Consider the following 16820-nt stretch of genomic DNA (forward strand, 5'->3'; position numbering starts at 1 on the left):
GAGAAGTGGAGTGCCCCACAATCTTTCGTGTCTGTTCGAAGTATAGAAAGCCTTGGCGTACTCATAGTCCCTGTACTCCAGCACCGATTACGGAGGACTTGTTGTGATTTTGAGCAAGGTTCGACCGAGCAGTAAGAACGTCAGGTGCAGATACTTAAGATTAGTGGATGCAACATAGTCACATACAAGTGGGGACCTTATCCATGCGTGTTCTGCCAGCTTGGATCCAGCAAAAGTCGGAGGTTGTGATGCAAGACATCCTTTAGAAGCTAATATTATTCGTCATGCCATTTATGAGGCCCGTTAGTCCAATGTCCTGCCTTTAGTGAGGCTACTTGTCCAGTCCACCATTTACCTGAACTGCGCGCTCCCTTACCATTATAACATCAAGTCTCCCAGAATCAGACTCTGTACCACGAACTCATCACCAACAATCCTGACTTTGCCATCACGACCAGTTGCTACCATCTTTTCCTTCCCCTCTTCATCTCTCTTTCTCTTTCTGCCTTTCTTTACAGCTCCAGTACTCTCGACACTGCCATCGCGGAAAAGGACAGTCTCTGCCTCTTCAACAGTGCCTTCCACATATACCCAACCCCATCCTTCTTCTGAGTCGAGGATGCGTTTGGCAGAATCTAGGCCAGAGACTCTACGTACGACGCTAGCTCCGAGAGCAACGGTGAGGAAAGCGTATGCGCGCCTGGCTTCCCACTTTCTGCCGCCGGCTCCTGCGCTGACGAGAAGCACTCGTCCACCTTGGAGTAGCCTTTCGCGCTCTTGCACTGTTTGTGCTAGCTTAACAGTGGTCGGAAGGTAAGACGTCAAGGTGCGACTGCGTACGGCTCCGGAGAGGAACGCCGACTCGCCAGCTGGTAGGAGATATTTGGTCCAGGGCAGTGGTGCCGTACAAGCGACCGAGTCAAGGATCCAGCGTCCCGATAGACAAGGCAAGGAGAGGGCAAGAGCTTGTACATACTTTGCCCTTCGGGAATGCTTGTCGGCGATCAAGGCAACGAAGCCTAGCGTTTGAGCACGAGCAGACAAGACCAAAGCATCAGTATCGTTCGTCGCTGTTGATGAAGGCGTGGCTGCCTCTTCAGAAGCGTCACCAAGATCCTTGACAGAAAAGAGTTCATCGAAGCCCTTCTCAAGTGTCAGGCCTCCTTGCAATTGGATGAGCTCGAGAACACGGTTCTTCTCAGGCGAATCCGCACTGTATGACACTGCAAAAGCCATACCAGAGAATATACCGCGGCCAGCTGGAAGAGGTGAGGCAAAGTCCGGCCGTGCTAATGAGCGCACAGAGGTGATTGTTGATGTATGGATAGAAGTCACCGTACCTCGTCTAGATCTCGAGGCTGGTGTGGCAAGAGTAGTGTTCTGAGGCACAGGCGTCTGTGGACGAGACGAGAATCCGGTCGCAATAGTCGTCATACTTGCCGTGGAAGGAAGATAGTCCCTGCCTTCGAAGCGGACCCACATGGTTTGTGTAAAATAAGCGCTGGTGACAGGTGCTTTGATCAATGCTGCAGTGTCGGCTCGGGGCACCGCTGCGACACTGTCTCTATCTTTGGGCACCAACTGTAGAGTCTCGAAACCATGGACATCGGTCTTAGGATAAGAATCAGGTTGCACGTCTTCGACTTTGTCTTGGAAGCCGACGACAACATACACTTTGCTGCGCATGCCTTGCAGATCAACTTTGACCTGGTCACCGCGACGCAGGTCAAGACGTCGCACGAGATAAGAATCTAGTTGAGTGATTGTACCGTCATCGAATCGAATACGGAGCTTAAGACCATCAAGCGTAGCCGCACCGAGGCAAGTAGCCGGGTAGTATGCTTGTGCAGTTCCTTTGAACAGAGCCAGTACTCTGTCTGGTTGGGTGATCTCCGACTCTGATACGACATTCTCCTCTTGAGCTTCGTTCTGTTCGGAAGCAATGTCAGTCATAGACACATCCGTGAGTATGTCTGCATGCTCAGTAGTGGTAGTAGTGGTAGTTCCTTCTTGTGCGGGAGCTACGGAAGCGGTAGTTTCATCTTGGACAGTCGATCTTGCCTGCTGAGGGCGATCTTGCGAGACGCGCTGGACGTGAGAAAGCTTTGACTTTGGCGCTTCAGCATGTTGTCCCCTGGAGATAGGTGTTCGTAGAGGGCTCTGTTCAGATGTCCTCCGTTTTGGTCGGACGAGTCTTCCTGTGCTGCTCTTGACATTCGGAGTTCTTGTTTCGAGTGTTCGCCGAGCGAGCGTTGTTTCGCGAGCCTTTGTCGCTGCCGATGCACCAGCTTGCTCTCGTTTTCTTGCAGACGGCGGAGTTTGGAGTTTTGGATCAAGGTTCGAAATGGATTGAGGATGGAGACCATCTTCTTGTGTCTCCTCGTCTTCCTCATTTTCAACCGCCTGGGCTTGCCTTGCTTCGGCGGACCTGTCCGGTAGCGTTGTGTTTGTCTTTGTAGCCTCTGCAGCAGGCTCATAGGCTACCTCGGGCGACTTTCCCGATCCTGCCGCCGCTGGTTGAAGCGACTCTTTGGTCGTCGTTTCATGATGGTCTGCTGCTTTCGAGGGTTCCGGCTCCTGCACGACAACCTCGGGGACATCCGCAGCATAAGTGATGACAGGCTCGGAAACGTCGTCATGAAAAGTGACAGTCCTCGCTGCAGTTTTGTCTGGACTGTTCGTGGTAGTCCTGTGCTTGGTAGGACTCTTGTCATCCATCTTCGACCTTGTCCTCTCCAAGCCTCTTCCTTTCTTGCCATACAAGCGCATCTTCTTTGCAGGTGGCGATGTCATGATGTCCATAAAATCGTGATCGTCATTCGAGAGTATGTCAATGTTCAGGTCAAGGTCCTTGCTAGAAGCGCCTGGTGGAGTAGAGTCTGTGGCAATGTCCGCGAAGTTGAGAATGCCTGCGGCCTTGCGTGGACTTTCAGTACTTGATGGAGAGTTTTGAACTTGACTTTGAGTTTGCAGTTGGCTAGCACGATGCTTGTCGAACTGGGAAACGGAAGGAACGACGGGGGAAGCTTCGCTCTGCGTACTTGTAACGGACTTCGAAACTTGCTGTTGTGCAACAACGATATCCGGTCCCGCGACCGGCTCTGTAGTTTGATTGGAGGACCGGCCCTCATCGGCTGGATCAGTATCGGGAACGTTAGAGCTTTGCTGGTGGTTATCTTGTTTCAGTTCCTTGGTTCTCTGAGACGGGGCAGGTCGGGTCTCTGGTAGTGGAGAGGATGCACCTGAATGTGCGCCGCCATCGACGGTCTGTGCTTGTGTGTTCAAATCCGGAGGCTCCCCTTGTTCAGACTCTTCAGATGCGACAGGAAGCTGAGGAGGACTACTCGGTAGACGGTTCTGCGTTTGAGGCGCAATTTGACTTGTCGTCGGAGGTGGTTTGGGTATGGAAGACGAGTCTGCGGCATCGCGCTTGAGAACGTTCAGACGTTGTGTTGTTTGGCTGAGTGGGTATGATCCAGGAACGAAAGACGACATGGACGAGGGTTCGACCAAAGGTGGCGGAAGTTGAGTCTCTTCTTGTCTGGTAGGTTGCGAATCGGCGATAGTATAGTCGTCGTTCTCTGCATCTCGGCCTAACATTTGCGTTGTGGGCAGTTGATGTGAACTTTGCTGACGACCTGAAGGTCCAGACGCATGCGGCATTTCAGCCTCAAGAGCGTGCTGACTGGAGTGCGTCGACGTACGGCTGGAGGAGTCGACATCATCGTTCTCATCATCCGACTGCTGGGCGGGCTGTGGTGAGGAAGAAGCTTGTCTCTGACTGAATCTTATTGACTGAGCGAACTCATCGTACTCATCCATCGACTCGCTAGCCGGACCGAGGTGGCCTTCGTCGTCTTCGAGACTGACTCCTTCACGATCGTGATATTCCCATTCATTCTCACCTCGGTCTTCTAGACCATGCAATATGCCGGTGTTGCCTTGGAAAAGTCCATCTCTTGTACCTGGCCTGCTTAGCCTGCCTGCCATATTGACAGATCGACTTGGACTCTGCACCAGACCTTTGAGCGGAGACGAGTATGCCAGATTCTGTCCAGGTGAGCTCTGTCTGATATTCGGGCTTGGTCGACTCAAGACGGGATCGCTTCTGGGGACGTCGGGTACTGGACTTGAGGGAGCTTGTGTCGCTTGGAAGAGCTGAGTGCTAGTCAAAGGCGCAGCATTGCCAAACGCAAAAGCTGACATGCCGCCCGAGCCTGGTGTCTTCGTGCTGGTAGTTGAGGGGATAACATCACCGCGGTGAGTGCGCTTGTGGCCGGCGGTCGCAGGTGTTTTCGGAAAGGCAGGTCTCGCAACAGAGCTGAGGAAGTATTGACCCTCGTCCTTTTCCTCCTCGTCGTCACTCGAAAGTTCATGGTATTTTGGCTCTTGCCAGTGTTGCATCAGATGGATCTGTGGCGTCTCTTGCTCTGTCTCAGGCGCCGTCTCGTCTCCGAATTGAGTGTCTTCCTCTGTTCCAAGACCGCTAGTGAAGTTTTTGTAGAACTGCGAAGGCATTGGCTGTGTGTCGCCATCGAGGTCGAGAGGAAGAGGAAAACCGTGGAAAGTCGTGTGCTTTACTAGCGAGGGCGTGGCATGCTGTTGGTCGGTCGAGTCCATGTCGGACAGGGTAGGCGCAGCAGGAGCGGTGGATGAAGGCTTCATTCGCTGGATCTTTGTGTTTGACGTGTGACGAGGTCGTGTCTGATCATTCTGACCATCGTTCATCCGTTGCGACAGTTGTGTGAGAGAGAAGTGGTTGTTTTCCTGCACGTCGCTTGTTAGCCGCCATGCTGCATACCCTGGTCGCCGATCGTGTCGTGCATTCGACTCTTGAACTTCAAAGAAAACTCACCTGTAGTATCTTCTCGTGCAGTAACGATATATGCTCGCTTTCGAGACTGTTTTGATCCTGGGTCGCCATTTCCTTCTCCGCATTCAGCTCCATGGGGGAGCGCCTTCTGAGTTGAGTGGAAGTGGAAGTCGCGACTGGCGGCGGATGACGCGTTTTCACGCGTTGCGGCTCGGCCTGAACGAACAACGCCGAATCTCAATTCGGTCATGGAACAAAGAGCACGTTGATTCTGAGCAGAGATGAAAGGAACATGATCGAAGATCGGTCTGACGTTGAGTACAAGAGCTTTGTATATTCAAAGTCTCTCTTCATGTGTCCTATAACTTTTATGTCCTCTATGTATGTACAATATAACACCCCATTCATGATTCGCTCCAGATCAATCCATCCAACAAATGCAAATGTTACCAAAATCAAGAACAGCGCTCCTCATCTGAACATGATGAACTCTCTACCAAACCCAACCCTTGGGACCGCCCCAAGTACCCTTGACCATGTTGTTATAGTACACCCAAGGGAAGAAATCCTTCTTGAGGTGGTAGAAAGCACGGCGGGGAACAGCCTGATCGACACCGAACTTGGCGAATGTCTCCTTCGGCTGACCACCGTACTTGAACTCGGCGAGCAAAACCTTGCCGTACTCGGTCAACAGAGGGCAAGATGTGTATCCGTCATAGGCGGCGTTGAGCTCCTTGCCTTCAATGGATAGCAGCATGTTCTGGACCAGTACAGGAGCTTGAGAAGTAACAGCAGCAGCAGTCTTGGCGGTAGGCAATGAAGATGCATCACCTGCTGACCAGACGTTTGAGAACTTCTTGTGGCGAAGAGTGGCGTCTTCGACATCAACGAACCCAGCTGCGTTGGCCAAAGGGCTGTCCTTGATGAAGGCGTGAGGTCCCATCTTAGGGACTACATGAAGTAGATCGAAGCGCTTGGACACCTTCTCCTCGCTGCCGTCAAGACGGGCAAAAATGGCCTTGTCGCCGTTGATCTCGACCAGATCGTGCTGGAACATGGCCTCGACACCACGCTCCTTACGCAGCTGCTCGAGAGTAGCGCTGTACTTTGGCACACCAAACATGACGGGCAAAGCAGTTGCGAAACTGATCTTGATGGGTGAGTTGGCGACATTACTGGGATCATAGAGACCGGCCTTCTTCCAGTGGTCCAGAGCGAGCCACATGGCCTTTTGCGGTGCACCAGCGCACTTCACAACACCAGTAGGGAGAGTGAAAAGGGCTTCACCACCACGGAACTCCTTGATGTTGCGGAAGACCTTGTCGCAAGTCTCGTAGCCGTAGATGGTGGAGACTGGTGTTGACTGATCTGCCAATGCTTCGGGCAGTCCCTTGATGTTGTCGTACTTGATGCCAATTCCAGGTGCCACAACCAAGTGCTCGTACCCTACTTTATCACCGTTGCCGAGTGTGACCAGATTCTCCTCAGGAGCAAAGCTACCGACTCCTTGGTTGTACAGCTTCAGCTTAGAGTCCACAAGACTGCTCATAGGCTTCCTCAATTCCTCCTTGGTCTTCAGGCCGCCACCGACCAGTGTCCATCCAGGCTGGTAATCATGGTAGGCCGCAGGATCCACGATGGCAATGTCGTCCTGTGTAAATTTTCCGGTACGGAGGAGCTGGTGACTGATTGCCAGACCAGCAGATCCACCACCAACGACAACAACTCTGTGGTTTTTTGAAGCGGAGCTTACTGATGCAAAAGTTCTCAAACTCGAAATCTTGCTAGCTGTGTTGACCGAACGGCCAGCGGAAAAGGCTACTCTGTGCATAGTTCCAGAAACTCCTCGATATAGACAAAATGTAAATGAGAGAACGAAGCACAAGAAAGCAGAACGTGGAAAGAAAGGGAGATCAAGGAAATCGCCGAAGTCGCGCGTGCTGGCTTCCCCGTTGTGGACAGGGTGCTGTCGCGGGAGGTCGCGCACGGCCTTTTTTCACATCCCCAGATTTTTGCGATCACGCCTTCGCTCAACGACTCGTGCAACCTCACCTGATTCCTTTCACCATCTCACAACAAAGAAGTGATGAGGTCTGGATATATGCCGGCTTGATAGAGGTTGTACGCAAGTGTTCTATGAGCCTTGTCGTACAGATAATAGTCTATTCAGTATAGACACATGAATCAGGAGTGATGCCTGCCACACAAACATTTTGTTTACAGAGATGCATCTCGACCATTGTGATGAACCATGCCGAACAATACCATCATTCACTTCCACGAAGTTCGAATGTGATAGCAGGGGTGTCGAATGTGTAGGTGAAACTTCTTGTGAAGCACTGGGTCGAATCGCTTACCTATTCGAATCTTGCTCAGTTCGAGTCGATTCGTCGAACCCACGCAAACGCGGTCATTCGCGACATCATCAAATTTCGAAATTCGTCGAAGACCCTGGCCCTCCCAGTGCATCACAAAGAGTTTATCTCGAGCACGCGACTATCGATACTTGCCGTGATTGCTCGGGCTAACAAGGGCGAACCCCATCGAAGATATTTACGGCATGGCACCATCTGCATCAACTACGACTGGTCTTCTTTCAATGCCGACCGAGCTGCTCATCCGTATCTTCGAGGACAGTCCAGACATCCCGACCTCAGTACGTCTTTCCAGCGTGCACAAACTTCTGCACAACATCTGGCTCGACAACAATGATTACATCGTCAGAAGTATCGCTAAGTCCACGATTCCTCAAGCCAAAGAAGCAATGGACCTCGCCGTGCTGGAGACCAGATGTCGTGGACTCATCAGCCACGAGAGTCCGCCACCATCACATCTTTGGCTGCCAAACTTGGTTCGTATCTTGGACCTCTCTGCGACTGCACACGCCGGTTGTGTTTCATACCGAGCTATGTGGAGCCCTCGCGATGATCTTCCACACCTTGCTTGCTACTACCCCATCCGCTTGTGTGTGCTTGCCTTCGAGTACCCTGAAGCGAGGGGAGCACTGCATGCCCGTCTTCAAACATCCTCAGCCAACCAACTTCGGGACTATTACAAACTCTACACAGCCATTCAAAATCCCCTGAGCGACGAGGAAGCGACCAGACAAGGACTCAGAGCCAGTATCTTTGAGCCAAGCCGGTTCCAAAACTACAGAAGTGTGGAGTTCACCGAGGACAGATGGGCCTATACCAGACAAGTGATTGTTTCGGCAATGCGAGATCGCAGAAACGGTACCAACGAGTTGCCTGAGTTACCTGCTGCCATTGATGGTTACGCGATTGACTCTTGGTACTTTTGACCGGGGTCTCGGCTCTTGTGAGGCGTCGATAGCCCGACTCATGCTGTCTACCAAAACGCCTACACAGAAGAGCTTGCAGAACGTCTTTGCATGTCACAGCAAGTGCTCTTCTGTGCAATGCCTACGAAACAAGGGAACCATTCAGCCGCGAATCATTGGCTGGACCTGGAGGATATCGATAGCTATGGGCCTGGGACAGAGACAGTCTGCCCCGATGAGAATCAGACCAAAATACTGCACCGGCCTTGTGGAATTTGAAGCAAAAATTGATATGACAAGAGCGCTCGGGATATTTGCAACATTGCTACAAACCCTGCGCTGCGACTTCTGCACTCAAATCCAGATCAAAAGCATGTAGCTGCATTTACAAAATGAAATCTTGCAAAAACGTTCGCCTTCTGTGTCTCTACCGTAGGACCAGTATTCTACAGTGGAACTAATCACTCCTTGATCAGCATACTGATGATAGCCCTGCGTAAGCCAAAATATCCAATGTGTCGGCGAATACACACAAGGCAAACAGATGATTGGCATCACTAACCAGTATCTGGCCAGTGTACAACCAAGAAACAAATCTATCGGCGAGATGGTCATGGTTGCTTATTACAAGTTCGATCCTGTTTCGGGTCGACTTCTAAAATCCACTGGTGAGGGCAACGGTGTAGTAGGTGGAATAATGGCACAGGAGACATTTGTGGACGTGGTGAATATGGCTGCCTGGTCTCATTTTCTGTTTCCGACATCGTGCGATGGAGAAACACTGGCCACGATGATCTGAATGATTCGACTTTGTGCAACACCTTAAGTTCCCCTGGATCGACGGCGCCCTGTTCGTTGGCGTAAAGAAATCTAATGGCGTCAAACGTCTGCTCTTCTACAAGTCTTGCTCCCCGGAGCAGAAGTTTGAGGACGGTCTCTACCTCGGAGGTCCCACCATCTCGCACCATCGTTACCTGAACAAATACACCGCTTCCGCCGGTGACGCCCGCATGGTTGGGTCATTGTGATACTACATCAATGTTACTTTGGCCACTTTCGGATAGAATAGGCTCGGGTCATACGATGTGGTTGTGGCCAATAATGTTTCAACAGTACTTGACCTTCCAATCCAAATTGAGGTCCCTTCTTGGCCATTCCTCGTCACCTTCACCAGATGTTCCAAGTCTAATTCTTCCTAAACCATCCGGTGCATCTTGTTCAATACTGTACGTCAATGGCTGTATCTTTCCGATTTCTTTTTCCAGGTGCGCCTCTGTGTATGCTCCAGTGTCGCGACCGAGTTTCTCTTGCACAGCGTTGGCTAGATCTATGACGGCTCTCCAGGTGCCAAGCGGCCCGCGCTTTTGAAGGAATTGACTTTTAAGCTCTACGTGAAGCCATAGTAATGCGGTCAAGAGAAGCCAGATACTGTTGATAGACGTGAGGAGGATGGTGTATTGGTATGAGAAGCCCTGAAGAGATCTCTTGTCAGATTTTGTACTTTATCAGGCCCCTACCCTTGACTTTGTCTGGGAGAGAGAAGAAGAAGAAGAAGAAGAAGAAGGGGAAATGGCAGGAAGAAAGCTCACCCAGGAATAAGTCTCAGAAGGCAGACAGCGGAAGTTCTTCTCATCTCGCCACCATGTCATGTTAGGAGAATAATTAGGTAGCTGGAACAAGTCCGTAGTTCCAAAGTTGAAGAGATTCAAACACGACTCAGTAGAATAGGAGGTCAATAGCTTCTGCCGAGGAGGGTCGTTATACCGATAATCGCCAGATGAGTACCAATAGGGTCCATACGGGTTACCTGGTCTAGGGTCAAGATATGCGTCGACGTAGTACAGACCCATCTCATTGACGTTGAGGCAGCTTTCGAAAATCATAGTTCCGTTTTTGCTTTCTGGCGATGACGGTATGACAGCCATGTGTATTCCTCCGGCTGACAGGGTCCAATTCGGTTCGATGGCCATCTTGTCCGGCATGGTAATGTTTTGTGGAGGCAGATGCGCGTTTTGCACATCTAATACGATATTGAACAGCGCAGTCTCGTTGATCGGGCCTGTTTCCATCATAGTACCATTGGGATATTTGAGCTGGTCTGTAGTCAGCCAAATATTATCGAAGGGTGTTGCGCTCTTAAGAGATTGCACTCACCCACATCGCCTGACCTGCCACATAACCAGTCATCAGATCAGCCATAGTCACTACGAAAAGTAGGTACATGACTGAAATCAACATCCAGACAAAAGCCAGCTTGTTGAACAATCTCAACTTCTCCAGGCGTATCGTTCTGAAGATCGATCCAGAGCTCCACAAACTCGTGGCATAGAAAGCAACAGCCGAATAAGTTCTCGCGGATATACTTTGTTGCTCTGCTGTGAGGTATAGTATTCCGGTAAAGAGACGGTAGCAGGCGAATGCTGCAATAGCTTGATAACCGCGACCCACAAGCATGTTCCAAGCTAGATCTATGACCTTTACAGCTGTGAAAGATATGTCTTCGAAAACAATAAGGTTGATTGCTGTCATAATATGCTTAGTTGTCTGCTCTTCTAGGCTAAATTACTGACATAGTCTTACCTAGATCTCCAGAGAGCATATCTCTTGACGCCTTTGCGGCAACACTGAAAACACGTGTTAGCAAGGCTTGATGCTATGCCTATTTTGCGGCAGTACCCACGAGCATTCGTATGTGTCGTATTGGTACTCGTATATGATCTTCTCCATTTTATTATGTGTCGCAGCGAACACTATCAAAGGCACAACAGCGACCACACAGACCACTGTCGCTATTGGGAGCATGTATCGCAGATCAACATGGTTGCCCGTCTCCCCACTCTCGGTCGTCTCAGAAGGATTGCTCCCGAGCCAGAAGGTGTGACGCGAGTTTGGTGCTTCAAAGCTTCGGGGTCTTAGGCGGGTTCCTTCAGCAGAAGCTGTCTCAATTTGCTGGTTGACGTGACATTCAGTCTTGGAATCAGGTTGGAGCTGTTGGTAATGATGGTCGTCAAATGATAGATATCGTCTCGAGCTTGCATCTTTGGTACGAGTAGCAGATGAGGACCTGGAACTAGGATCCGCGGTACGAAGATGATGAGCTGGGTTTCGGAGGGAAAGATCTGAGCCGCTGTACAATGCACACTGCTCGACGTCAATATTGTCCATGCTCAGAAAAACGTGAACACGTGTATTCAGCCAGTGAATCTCAGCATTATGTCCAGGAACTTTAGACGTCGGGATGGTCGTGATATCTTATGGTCACAGACCTTATGCAAGATGACATGGTTAGAATCCTTGCCATTCCTATGAAGTCCAATAAGCTCGTGCATGAGGGGCTGTGTTCATTTCTAAAGGATCACATCGCTTGCAAAGTTTCGGGTTCAGGCACACTGGGTTGGTGATATCGAATGAAGAATCGATGGTCGCTGTCAATACTACTTGATGGAACGAATCGTGACTTGACGTGCTCGAGTAGTAGAGAAACAAAGTCCTGCGATGCGTTGCAAATGTGCAACGCGTCTCGAGCCACAAAGTTGGGAAGGTATAACCGTTGTGGCGTCTGCGGGCAGCAACACTGCCGGCAGCTCCTTCCAGTTCGAAACGAGATGATCTCCGCACTTGCACTTCCTTAACCTCCTTGTTTTCTTCCATCCTCATCGAGTTCAGATGACAAAACTTTCGAAACCATATTCTGTCTTTTCGAAGAAGAAAAAAGGCGGAAAAAAAAGAAAAAGGGGTAAACACAGCTCTCTGACACAGCACAAATGCATATCAGAAGAGAATCCAGTAATCGTAAAGAATATGCATAATCAAGCAGAAAGGGAAAGACAACCTAGGATATCTAACACTCCCACTCGAAGTGTAGAACAGCGTTCTAGACCCCCGACTCATCAGCTCCCGTCCAATCTTCTCCATCAACACCAGAGACCTCAGTCATCTCCACGCCTGAAATCTCTACTCCTGACTCCTCCATCTCGATTTCACTCTCCAAGCCTCCCCTTCCCCTCCTTCTTCTCCTGTTATTTCTCTCAGCCAGAGCCAACTTCTGCTCTAAAACCCTATCCATTTCTTCATCCTCTGTATCCGCCGCTCTGGATTCCCCTTCCAATCCTTCCAACGCGCGAGATAAAAGTTCAGTGGCGATGGGATCTTGCGGCGATAGAGCAAGTGCTTCATGCAACACGACCGTAGCTTCAAACCATTCTTCCATCTCCAAAAGCACCAACCCTTTGGCTGAGAAAATGCCCGCGTCTTTCCCTCCTAACCTGAGGACTTCCGAGAATGTCTCCAGAGCTTCGGGGAACCGCTGACAGCGACGATAGGCATGTGCCAAATTCGTGCGCGTATCCAGCGATGATGCAGAGGAAGTGGAAATCTCAGAGGAGATACTGATGGCCAATTCAAACGTCCGGATGGCAGAATCGAACGCGTTTTCTTGATAGTACGCCACTCCCATTTCATTAAGGACCAGCGGATCATTTTCACACATTGTATACGCCGTTTCCAAATACTCCTTTGCTAGCGATAAATTGCCCAAACACAGATTTTGCATACCCAAGAAGAGTTGAGGGAGATGTGTACCCTGGAACAAGCGTGCTGCGGTGGAGTAGGCGGAAATGGCTTGATCGTGTTCACCTTCTGCGGCAAAGGTGTGAGCGAAACCGATCCAGGCGGGGCCAAAATGAGGATCCATGAGTGATGCTTTGGAAAAGTAGCCACGGGCTTCGGGGATGCGGGAGATGGAGAGGTAGTAGGTTCCTACTGCTAGCCATGTACAGGCTTCTTCTGGATGTGTGTCTGCTAGATCGTGACTTAACAGGAAGAGCGCATTTGTTTCTTTCAATTCGAAGAGAGCGGCTAGATGGACGGGCAAGGCGGAGAAGTTGTAAGGGTCCGTTTCGACGATTTGGGTTGTTAGGGAGAGAGCGTCTCGGAAGCGGCAGTTTGTGAATAGGAGTTCGGCCTTGGAGAGGAGGATGGAAGAGTTGCTGGAGAGGTTGTAGTGGGTCGACAGGGTTTCGACGGCGGCGTTGAAGTCGTCGGGTCTGCTGTACTTGGACAACCTCGTCATGTAGAGCATTTTTGTAAACTCTCCAGCTTCTTGCATATTCGAGGTAGGAGTGTCGGAGGCGCTGACACTATCGAAGTCTAGAGAGTCTAGAAACTCCCATTCTTCGGCTGGAGACATGAGCGAGTTCTTCATGAGCTGGTCGAAAGCTTCGAAACACAAGACATCTATCCGTACGGCATCCTTGTAGCAGTCTTTCGCACGATCAAAGGCGTTTTGTTTGGCGTAGCAAAGACCACGTAGATAGCACATGGCGGCCTCGAAACGAATATTGCTCATGTCTTCCTTGTCTCTTTCTTCACTGCGATCCACTCGATCCGATCTCAACTGTGGCAGTTTCGCCAGCTTCCCAAGACCATTGCGTGGATCGAGATGTTGCAGTTTCCGACGCGATCGATCCGAGGAGGTGATGAGGTGGACGGGGTTCTTGTCGCCGAGGATATGTAATGCCTCATCGTATCGATTCTGTTTGACGTAACAATGTGCGGCGAGGTATTTGCATGATGGATTGCGTGCGATCAGGTCTTGACGAGATAGGAAACCGAGGGCGCGTGTGTAGTTTGCTGTCGAGAAGTGGACTTGAGCCAGCCAGAAGGCGTCCTTGTCATTGTCTGCATCACATGTCAGAAATGCTTCAATCACAAGCTGTAAAAGATGCAGCACACACTGGTCAAGGCGAGCAGCTTGTCACCAACAAAGATGGCTGACTCGTACTGGTGTTTGTTCAGAGCATCCTGTCTCCAGTCGCGGAGGAACTTTTCCATGTGCACGGCGGTTCTGTTGTTTTGATTTTTAGGTGTGTCTAGGCGGGATATGATGCAATTGGAACAGATGCAAGGTATAAGAGCTGAATTGTTAAAATGCACTATAGTATCTGTTTATGGCGAGGATGGTTGATGCTGTTGATGTGCTGGAAGCTGTCGCAAAACAATTCAAAGGTAAACATCGTCACCCTCGGCGTTTAGAACACTCAAGCTCCGATGCCTTCCGCAACCTCTCCTCCGAGCTGTATGATTATCTAGGCACTGTCTTGATACCATGATCTCGATCTGACGATACGGTCATTACAATCGATAAGCATTGTTCTTAGAATTGGGGATATAGCACGGCAAAAGGATGAGGCTATTATATCATCAACCAGAGGTATATGATCATCACCGGACATGCACTTCTCCGAGTTCGGCATATCCGCATATTCGTTACTCCGCCCAACCCACAAAACCCCGCCATACCCCTCCATAATCGGTAATACCATTTCTCACTTTCCATCGATTGTTCCAAACAGCAGTGAACGAAATGTCAGACACACAAATCTTCAAGATTGCCTCGATCCCCGGCGATGGTATCGGCACTGAAATCACAGAAGCAGCTATTCAAGTCTTGGATAAACTGGCTTCGGTAGATGGCAGCTTCAAGTTCGACTACACACATTTCGATTGGAGCAGTAAGGCATATCTGGAGAGAGGATGGTATATGCCACCTGATGGAATGGAGCAATTGAAAAAGCATGATGCTATTTACTTCGGCGCTGTGGGTTGGCCAGGTACGACACCATGATAGGCATGGAAAAGAGAAACATGCTGATGCGAGATAGATGTACCCGACCATATCTCCCTGTGGAGTCTCATCCTCCCCATTCGCAAAAACATGAACCAGTACGTCAACGTCCGACCCACGAGAATCCTCCCAGGCACGAAGTCTCCTCTTTCTGCATGCGAGGCCAACCCAGGTACTCTCGATTGGATCATCATCCGCGAAAACAGCGAGGGCGAATACGCAGGGCAGGGCGGCACGACACACGAGAACAGCCCCCACACCATCGCCACCGAGCTCGCCATCTTCAGCCGTGTCGGCATCGAGCGTATTATGCGATTCGCCTTTGAGACTGCAAGATCCAGAGAGAGGAAGAAGTTGACAATGGTGACCAAGAGTAATGCGCAAAGACATGGTATGGTCTTGTGGGATAAGGTGTTTTATGAGGTCGCCGAGGACTATCCAGATGTGACTTGGGATAAGATGCTTGTCGATGCGATGACAGTACGCAGTACGTTTGCTCGAAGGTACAGTCGACGGGCCGGTGTTGAACATATGTCTGGACATTGATGAGATGGGGTCCAAGGACGCCGTTTAAGCAATGTTCGATCACAATGTGTGCGCTGACTCATTGACCAAGTACCGTATCCATTCTTCCATAAAGCTTTGCTGACTATACTCCTAGTGGTCAACAACCCTGCCAGTATGGACACCATTGTCGCAACGAATCTGCATGCCGACATCTTGAGTGATTTGGCAGCCGCATTGAGCGGCAGTATCGGTATTGCTCCGAGCAGTAACCTGGATCCCACGAGAAAGCATCCGAGTATGTTCGAGCCTATCCATGGTAGCGCTCCGGACATTGCTGGTAAGGGTGTTGCTAATCCCGTTGGCGCCTTCTGGAGTGCGGCCGAGATGGTCAGGTGGCTCGGTCAAGGAAGATTGGATGGTACCGCTGACAAACTGATGCAAGCGATTGAGAATGTAACTAAAGCTGGTGTCAAAACGAAGGACTTGGCAGGAAGCAGCAACACCAAAGAAGTGACGGAAGCAGTGTGCAAGGAGATTGAGGCTGTCTTCAGGATGTAGGGAGGGACGTCAGCTTACGTCGATTGAGTTCTTCATATCGTGTTCAGTAGAACAAATCTTCCCATCCTTCGCGTTCGAAGTTGGTATCTTTCTCGACTTTGGTCTTGATGTTGTATCCCTCCCATGGCTTTTCACCAAATTTGCTGAAGGGGCGTAGTTGAAATATCGCCTTGCCCACAATCAAAGACTTTGAGATCTAAATCACACCATGTCAGCAAGAACACACAATATCAGATGTCCACGCGACAAGACTTACCGGACCGTAGGAATTACTATCCTTACTCTGATTCACGTTATCGCCTTCAACCCACACATGCCCATACGGAACCTTCCACCTCTTCTTACCCACCCCAAACTCCTTCTTCTCCCCAACACCCTCCCAAATCATTCCCTCCGCCGTACTCCCCTCCTTGCCCCCTCTATCCCTCCTCCTATAATCCAACGTAACCCAATCCCCCTCCAACGCCACAACCCTCTTAATCCCCAGCTTTTCAGGCTTATGCGGTAGGTCCAACATTACCACATCTCCTCTTTGCAGGTCTTTGAGCGGTGACCATTTGTTCATGAGGAGGGTGTCTTTTGCGCCGGTTTCGTGGTATGTAGGGGAGAGGGTCGGTGACATGGAGACGCCTTCGACGGTTATGGGTTCGAGGACGTGGTCGTTTAGCACGATCCACGTGCTGCAGCCGATGAAGGCGCCTTTGCCGCAGAGGCGGGCTTCGGCGGGGATTTTGTTGAATAGGCGGGTGAGTCTGGTGAACATGGCGGCGGCAGGTGTGTCCAGGGTATGAGGTCGGGAGAGGTGATCGAGTGGTCTGTTGTCGTCTGCGTGATGAGTGGTTTATCCGTCCAAGACCGGTAATATATGATTTCGGTCAGTGCACAGCGGCAATTCCTGACAGGCTGATATAGAATGCGAGAGAAAGGGTGTAATGATTGAGTGTCGATTGTTCACGTCGCATGGATTGTGGTATGAACTTTCTGGAGGACGTGCTTCGGACTTTGCGGACTTTGTCAATTCGCGATTCAAGTTGATC

At 50.4% G+C, this 16820-nt stretch overlaps 7 protein-coding genes across 7 annotated transcripts; 2 read left to right on the forward strand and 5 right to left on the reverse strand.

Annotated features, from left to right (window-relative positions):
* Positions 1–188: 188 nt before the first annotated feature.
* On the reverse strand, positions 189–4944 carry M438DRAFT_314920 (uncharacterized protein). The gene is made up of 2 exons (XM_029902632.1): positions 4856–4944; positions 189–4767 (listed from the first exon to the last, which is right to left on the reverse strand). The coding sequence occupies exons 1-2, from the start codon at positions 4922–4924 to the stop codon at positions 379–381; spliced, it is 4458 nt and encodes a 1485-aa protein (XP_029762616.1). The 5' UTR covers positions 4925–4944; the 3' UTR covers positions 189–378.
* Positions 4945–5172: 228 nt separating this feature from the next.
* M438DRAFT_343876 (sulfide,quinone oxidoreductase/flavo-binding protein) lies at positions 5173–6714 on the reverse strand. The gene has a single exon (XM_029905086.1). The coding sequence runs from the start codon at positions 6642–6644 to the stop codon at positions 5307–5309; it is 1338 nt and encodes a 445-aa protein (XP_029762617.1). The 5' UTR covers positions 6645–6714; the 3' UTR covers positions 5173–5306.
* Positions 6715–6891: 177 nt separating this feature from the next.
* M438DRAFT_363616 (uncharacterized protein) lies at positions 6892–8482 on the forward strand. Its single transcript, XM_029907657.1, has 2 exons — positions 6892–7128; positions 7190–8482. Exon 2 carries the CDS (start codon positions 7374–7376, stop codon positions 8112–8114), a length of 741 nt encoding a protein of 246 aa, XP_029762618.1. The 5' UTR covers positions 6892–7128; positions 7190–7373; the 3' UTR covers positions 8115–8482.
* Positions 8483–9199: 717 nt separating this feature from the next.
* M438DRAFT_333333 (uncharacterized protein) lies at positions 9200–10820 on the reverse strand (the record flags this gene model as incomplete). Its single annotated transcript, XM_029903596.1, has 5 exons — positions 9200–9565; positions 9683–10186; positions 10248–10615; positions 10674–10717; positions 10774–10820. 5 exons carry the CDS (start codon positions 10818–10820, stop codon positions 9200–9202), a joined length of 1329 nt encoding a protein of 442 aa, XP_029762619.1.
* A 983-nt stretch (positions 10821–11803) lies between these two features.
* Positions 11804–14055, reverse strand: M438DRAFT_292910 (TPR-like protein). The gene is made up of 2 exons (XM_029901800.1): positions 13829–14055; positions 11804–13772 (listed from the first exon to the last, which is right to left on the reverse strand). The coding sequence occupies exons 1-2, from the start codon at positions 13923–13925 to the stop codon at positions 11968–11970; spliced, it is 1902 nt and encodes a 633-aa protein (XP_029762620.1). The 5' UTR covers positions 13926–14055; the 3' UTR covers positions 11804–11967.
* Positions 14056–14423: 368 nt separating this feature from the next.
* Positions 14424–16202, forward strand: M438DRAFT_343883 (tartrate dehydrogenase). Its single transcript, XM_029905087.1, has 5 exons — positions 14424–14702; positions 14754–15205; positions 15380–15682; positions 15802–15979; positions 16040–16202. The coding sequence occupies exons 1-4, from the start codon at positions 14458–14460 to the stop codon at positions 15831–15833; spliced, it is 1032 nt and encodes a 343-aa protein (XP_029762621.1). The 5' UTR covers positions 14424–14457; the 3' UTR covers positions 15834–15979; positions 16040–16202.
* M438DRAFT_314933 (LexA/Signal peptidase) lies at positions 15551–16798 on the reverse strand. The gene is made up of 2 exons (XM_029902633.1): positions 16040–16798; positions 15551–15979 (listed from the first exon to the last, which is right to left on the reverse strand). The coding sequence occupies exons 1-2, from the start codon at positions 16544–16546 to the stop codon at positions 15827–15829; spliced, it is 660 nt and encodes a 219-aa protein (XP_029762622.1). The 5' UTR covers positions 16547–16798; the 3' UTR covers positions 15551–15826.
* Between the last annotated feature and the right edge of the window lie 22 nt (positions 16799–16820).

The sequence above is a fragment of the Aureobasidium pullulans genome (genome assembly GCF_000721785.1).
Source record: "Aureobasidium pullulans EXF-150 unplaced genomic scaffold scaffold_5, whole genome shotgun sequence".
NCBI lineage: Eukaryota > Fungi > Ascomycota > Dothideomycetes > Dothideales > Saccotheciaceae > Aureobasidium > Aureobasidium pullulans.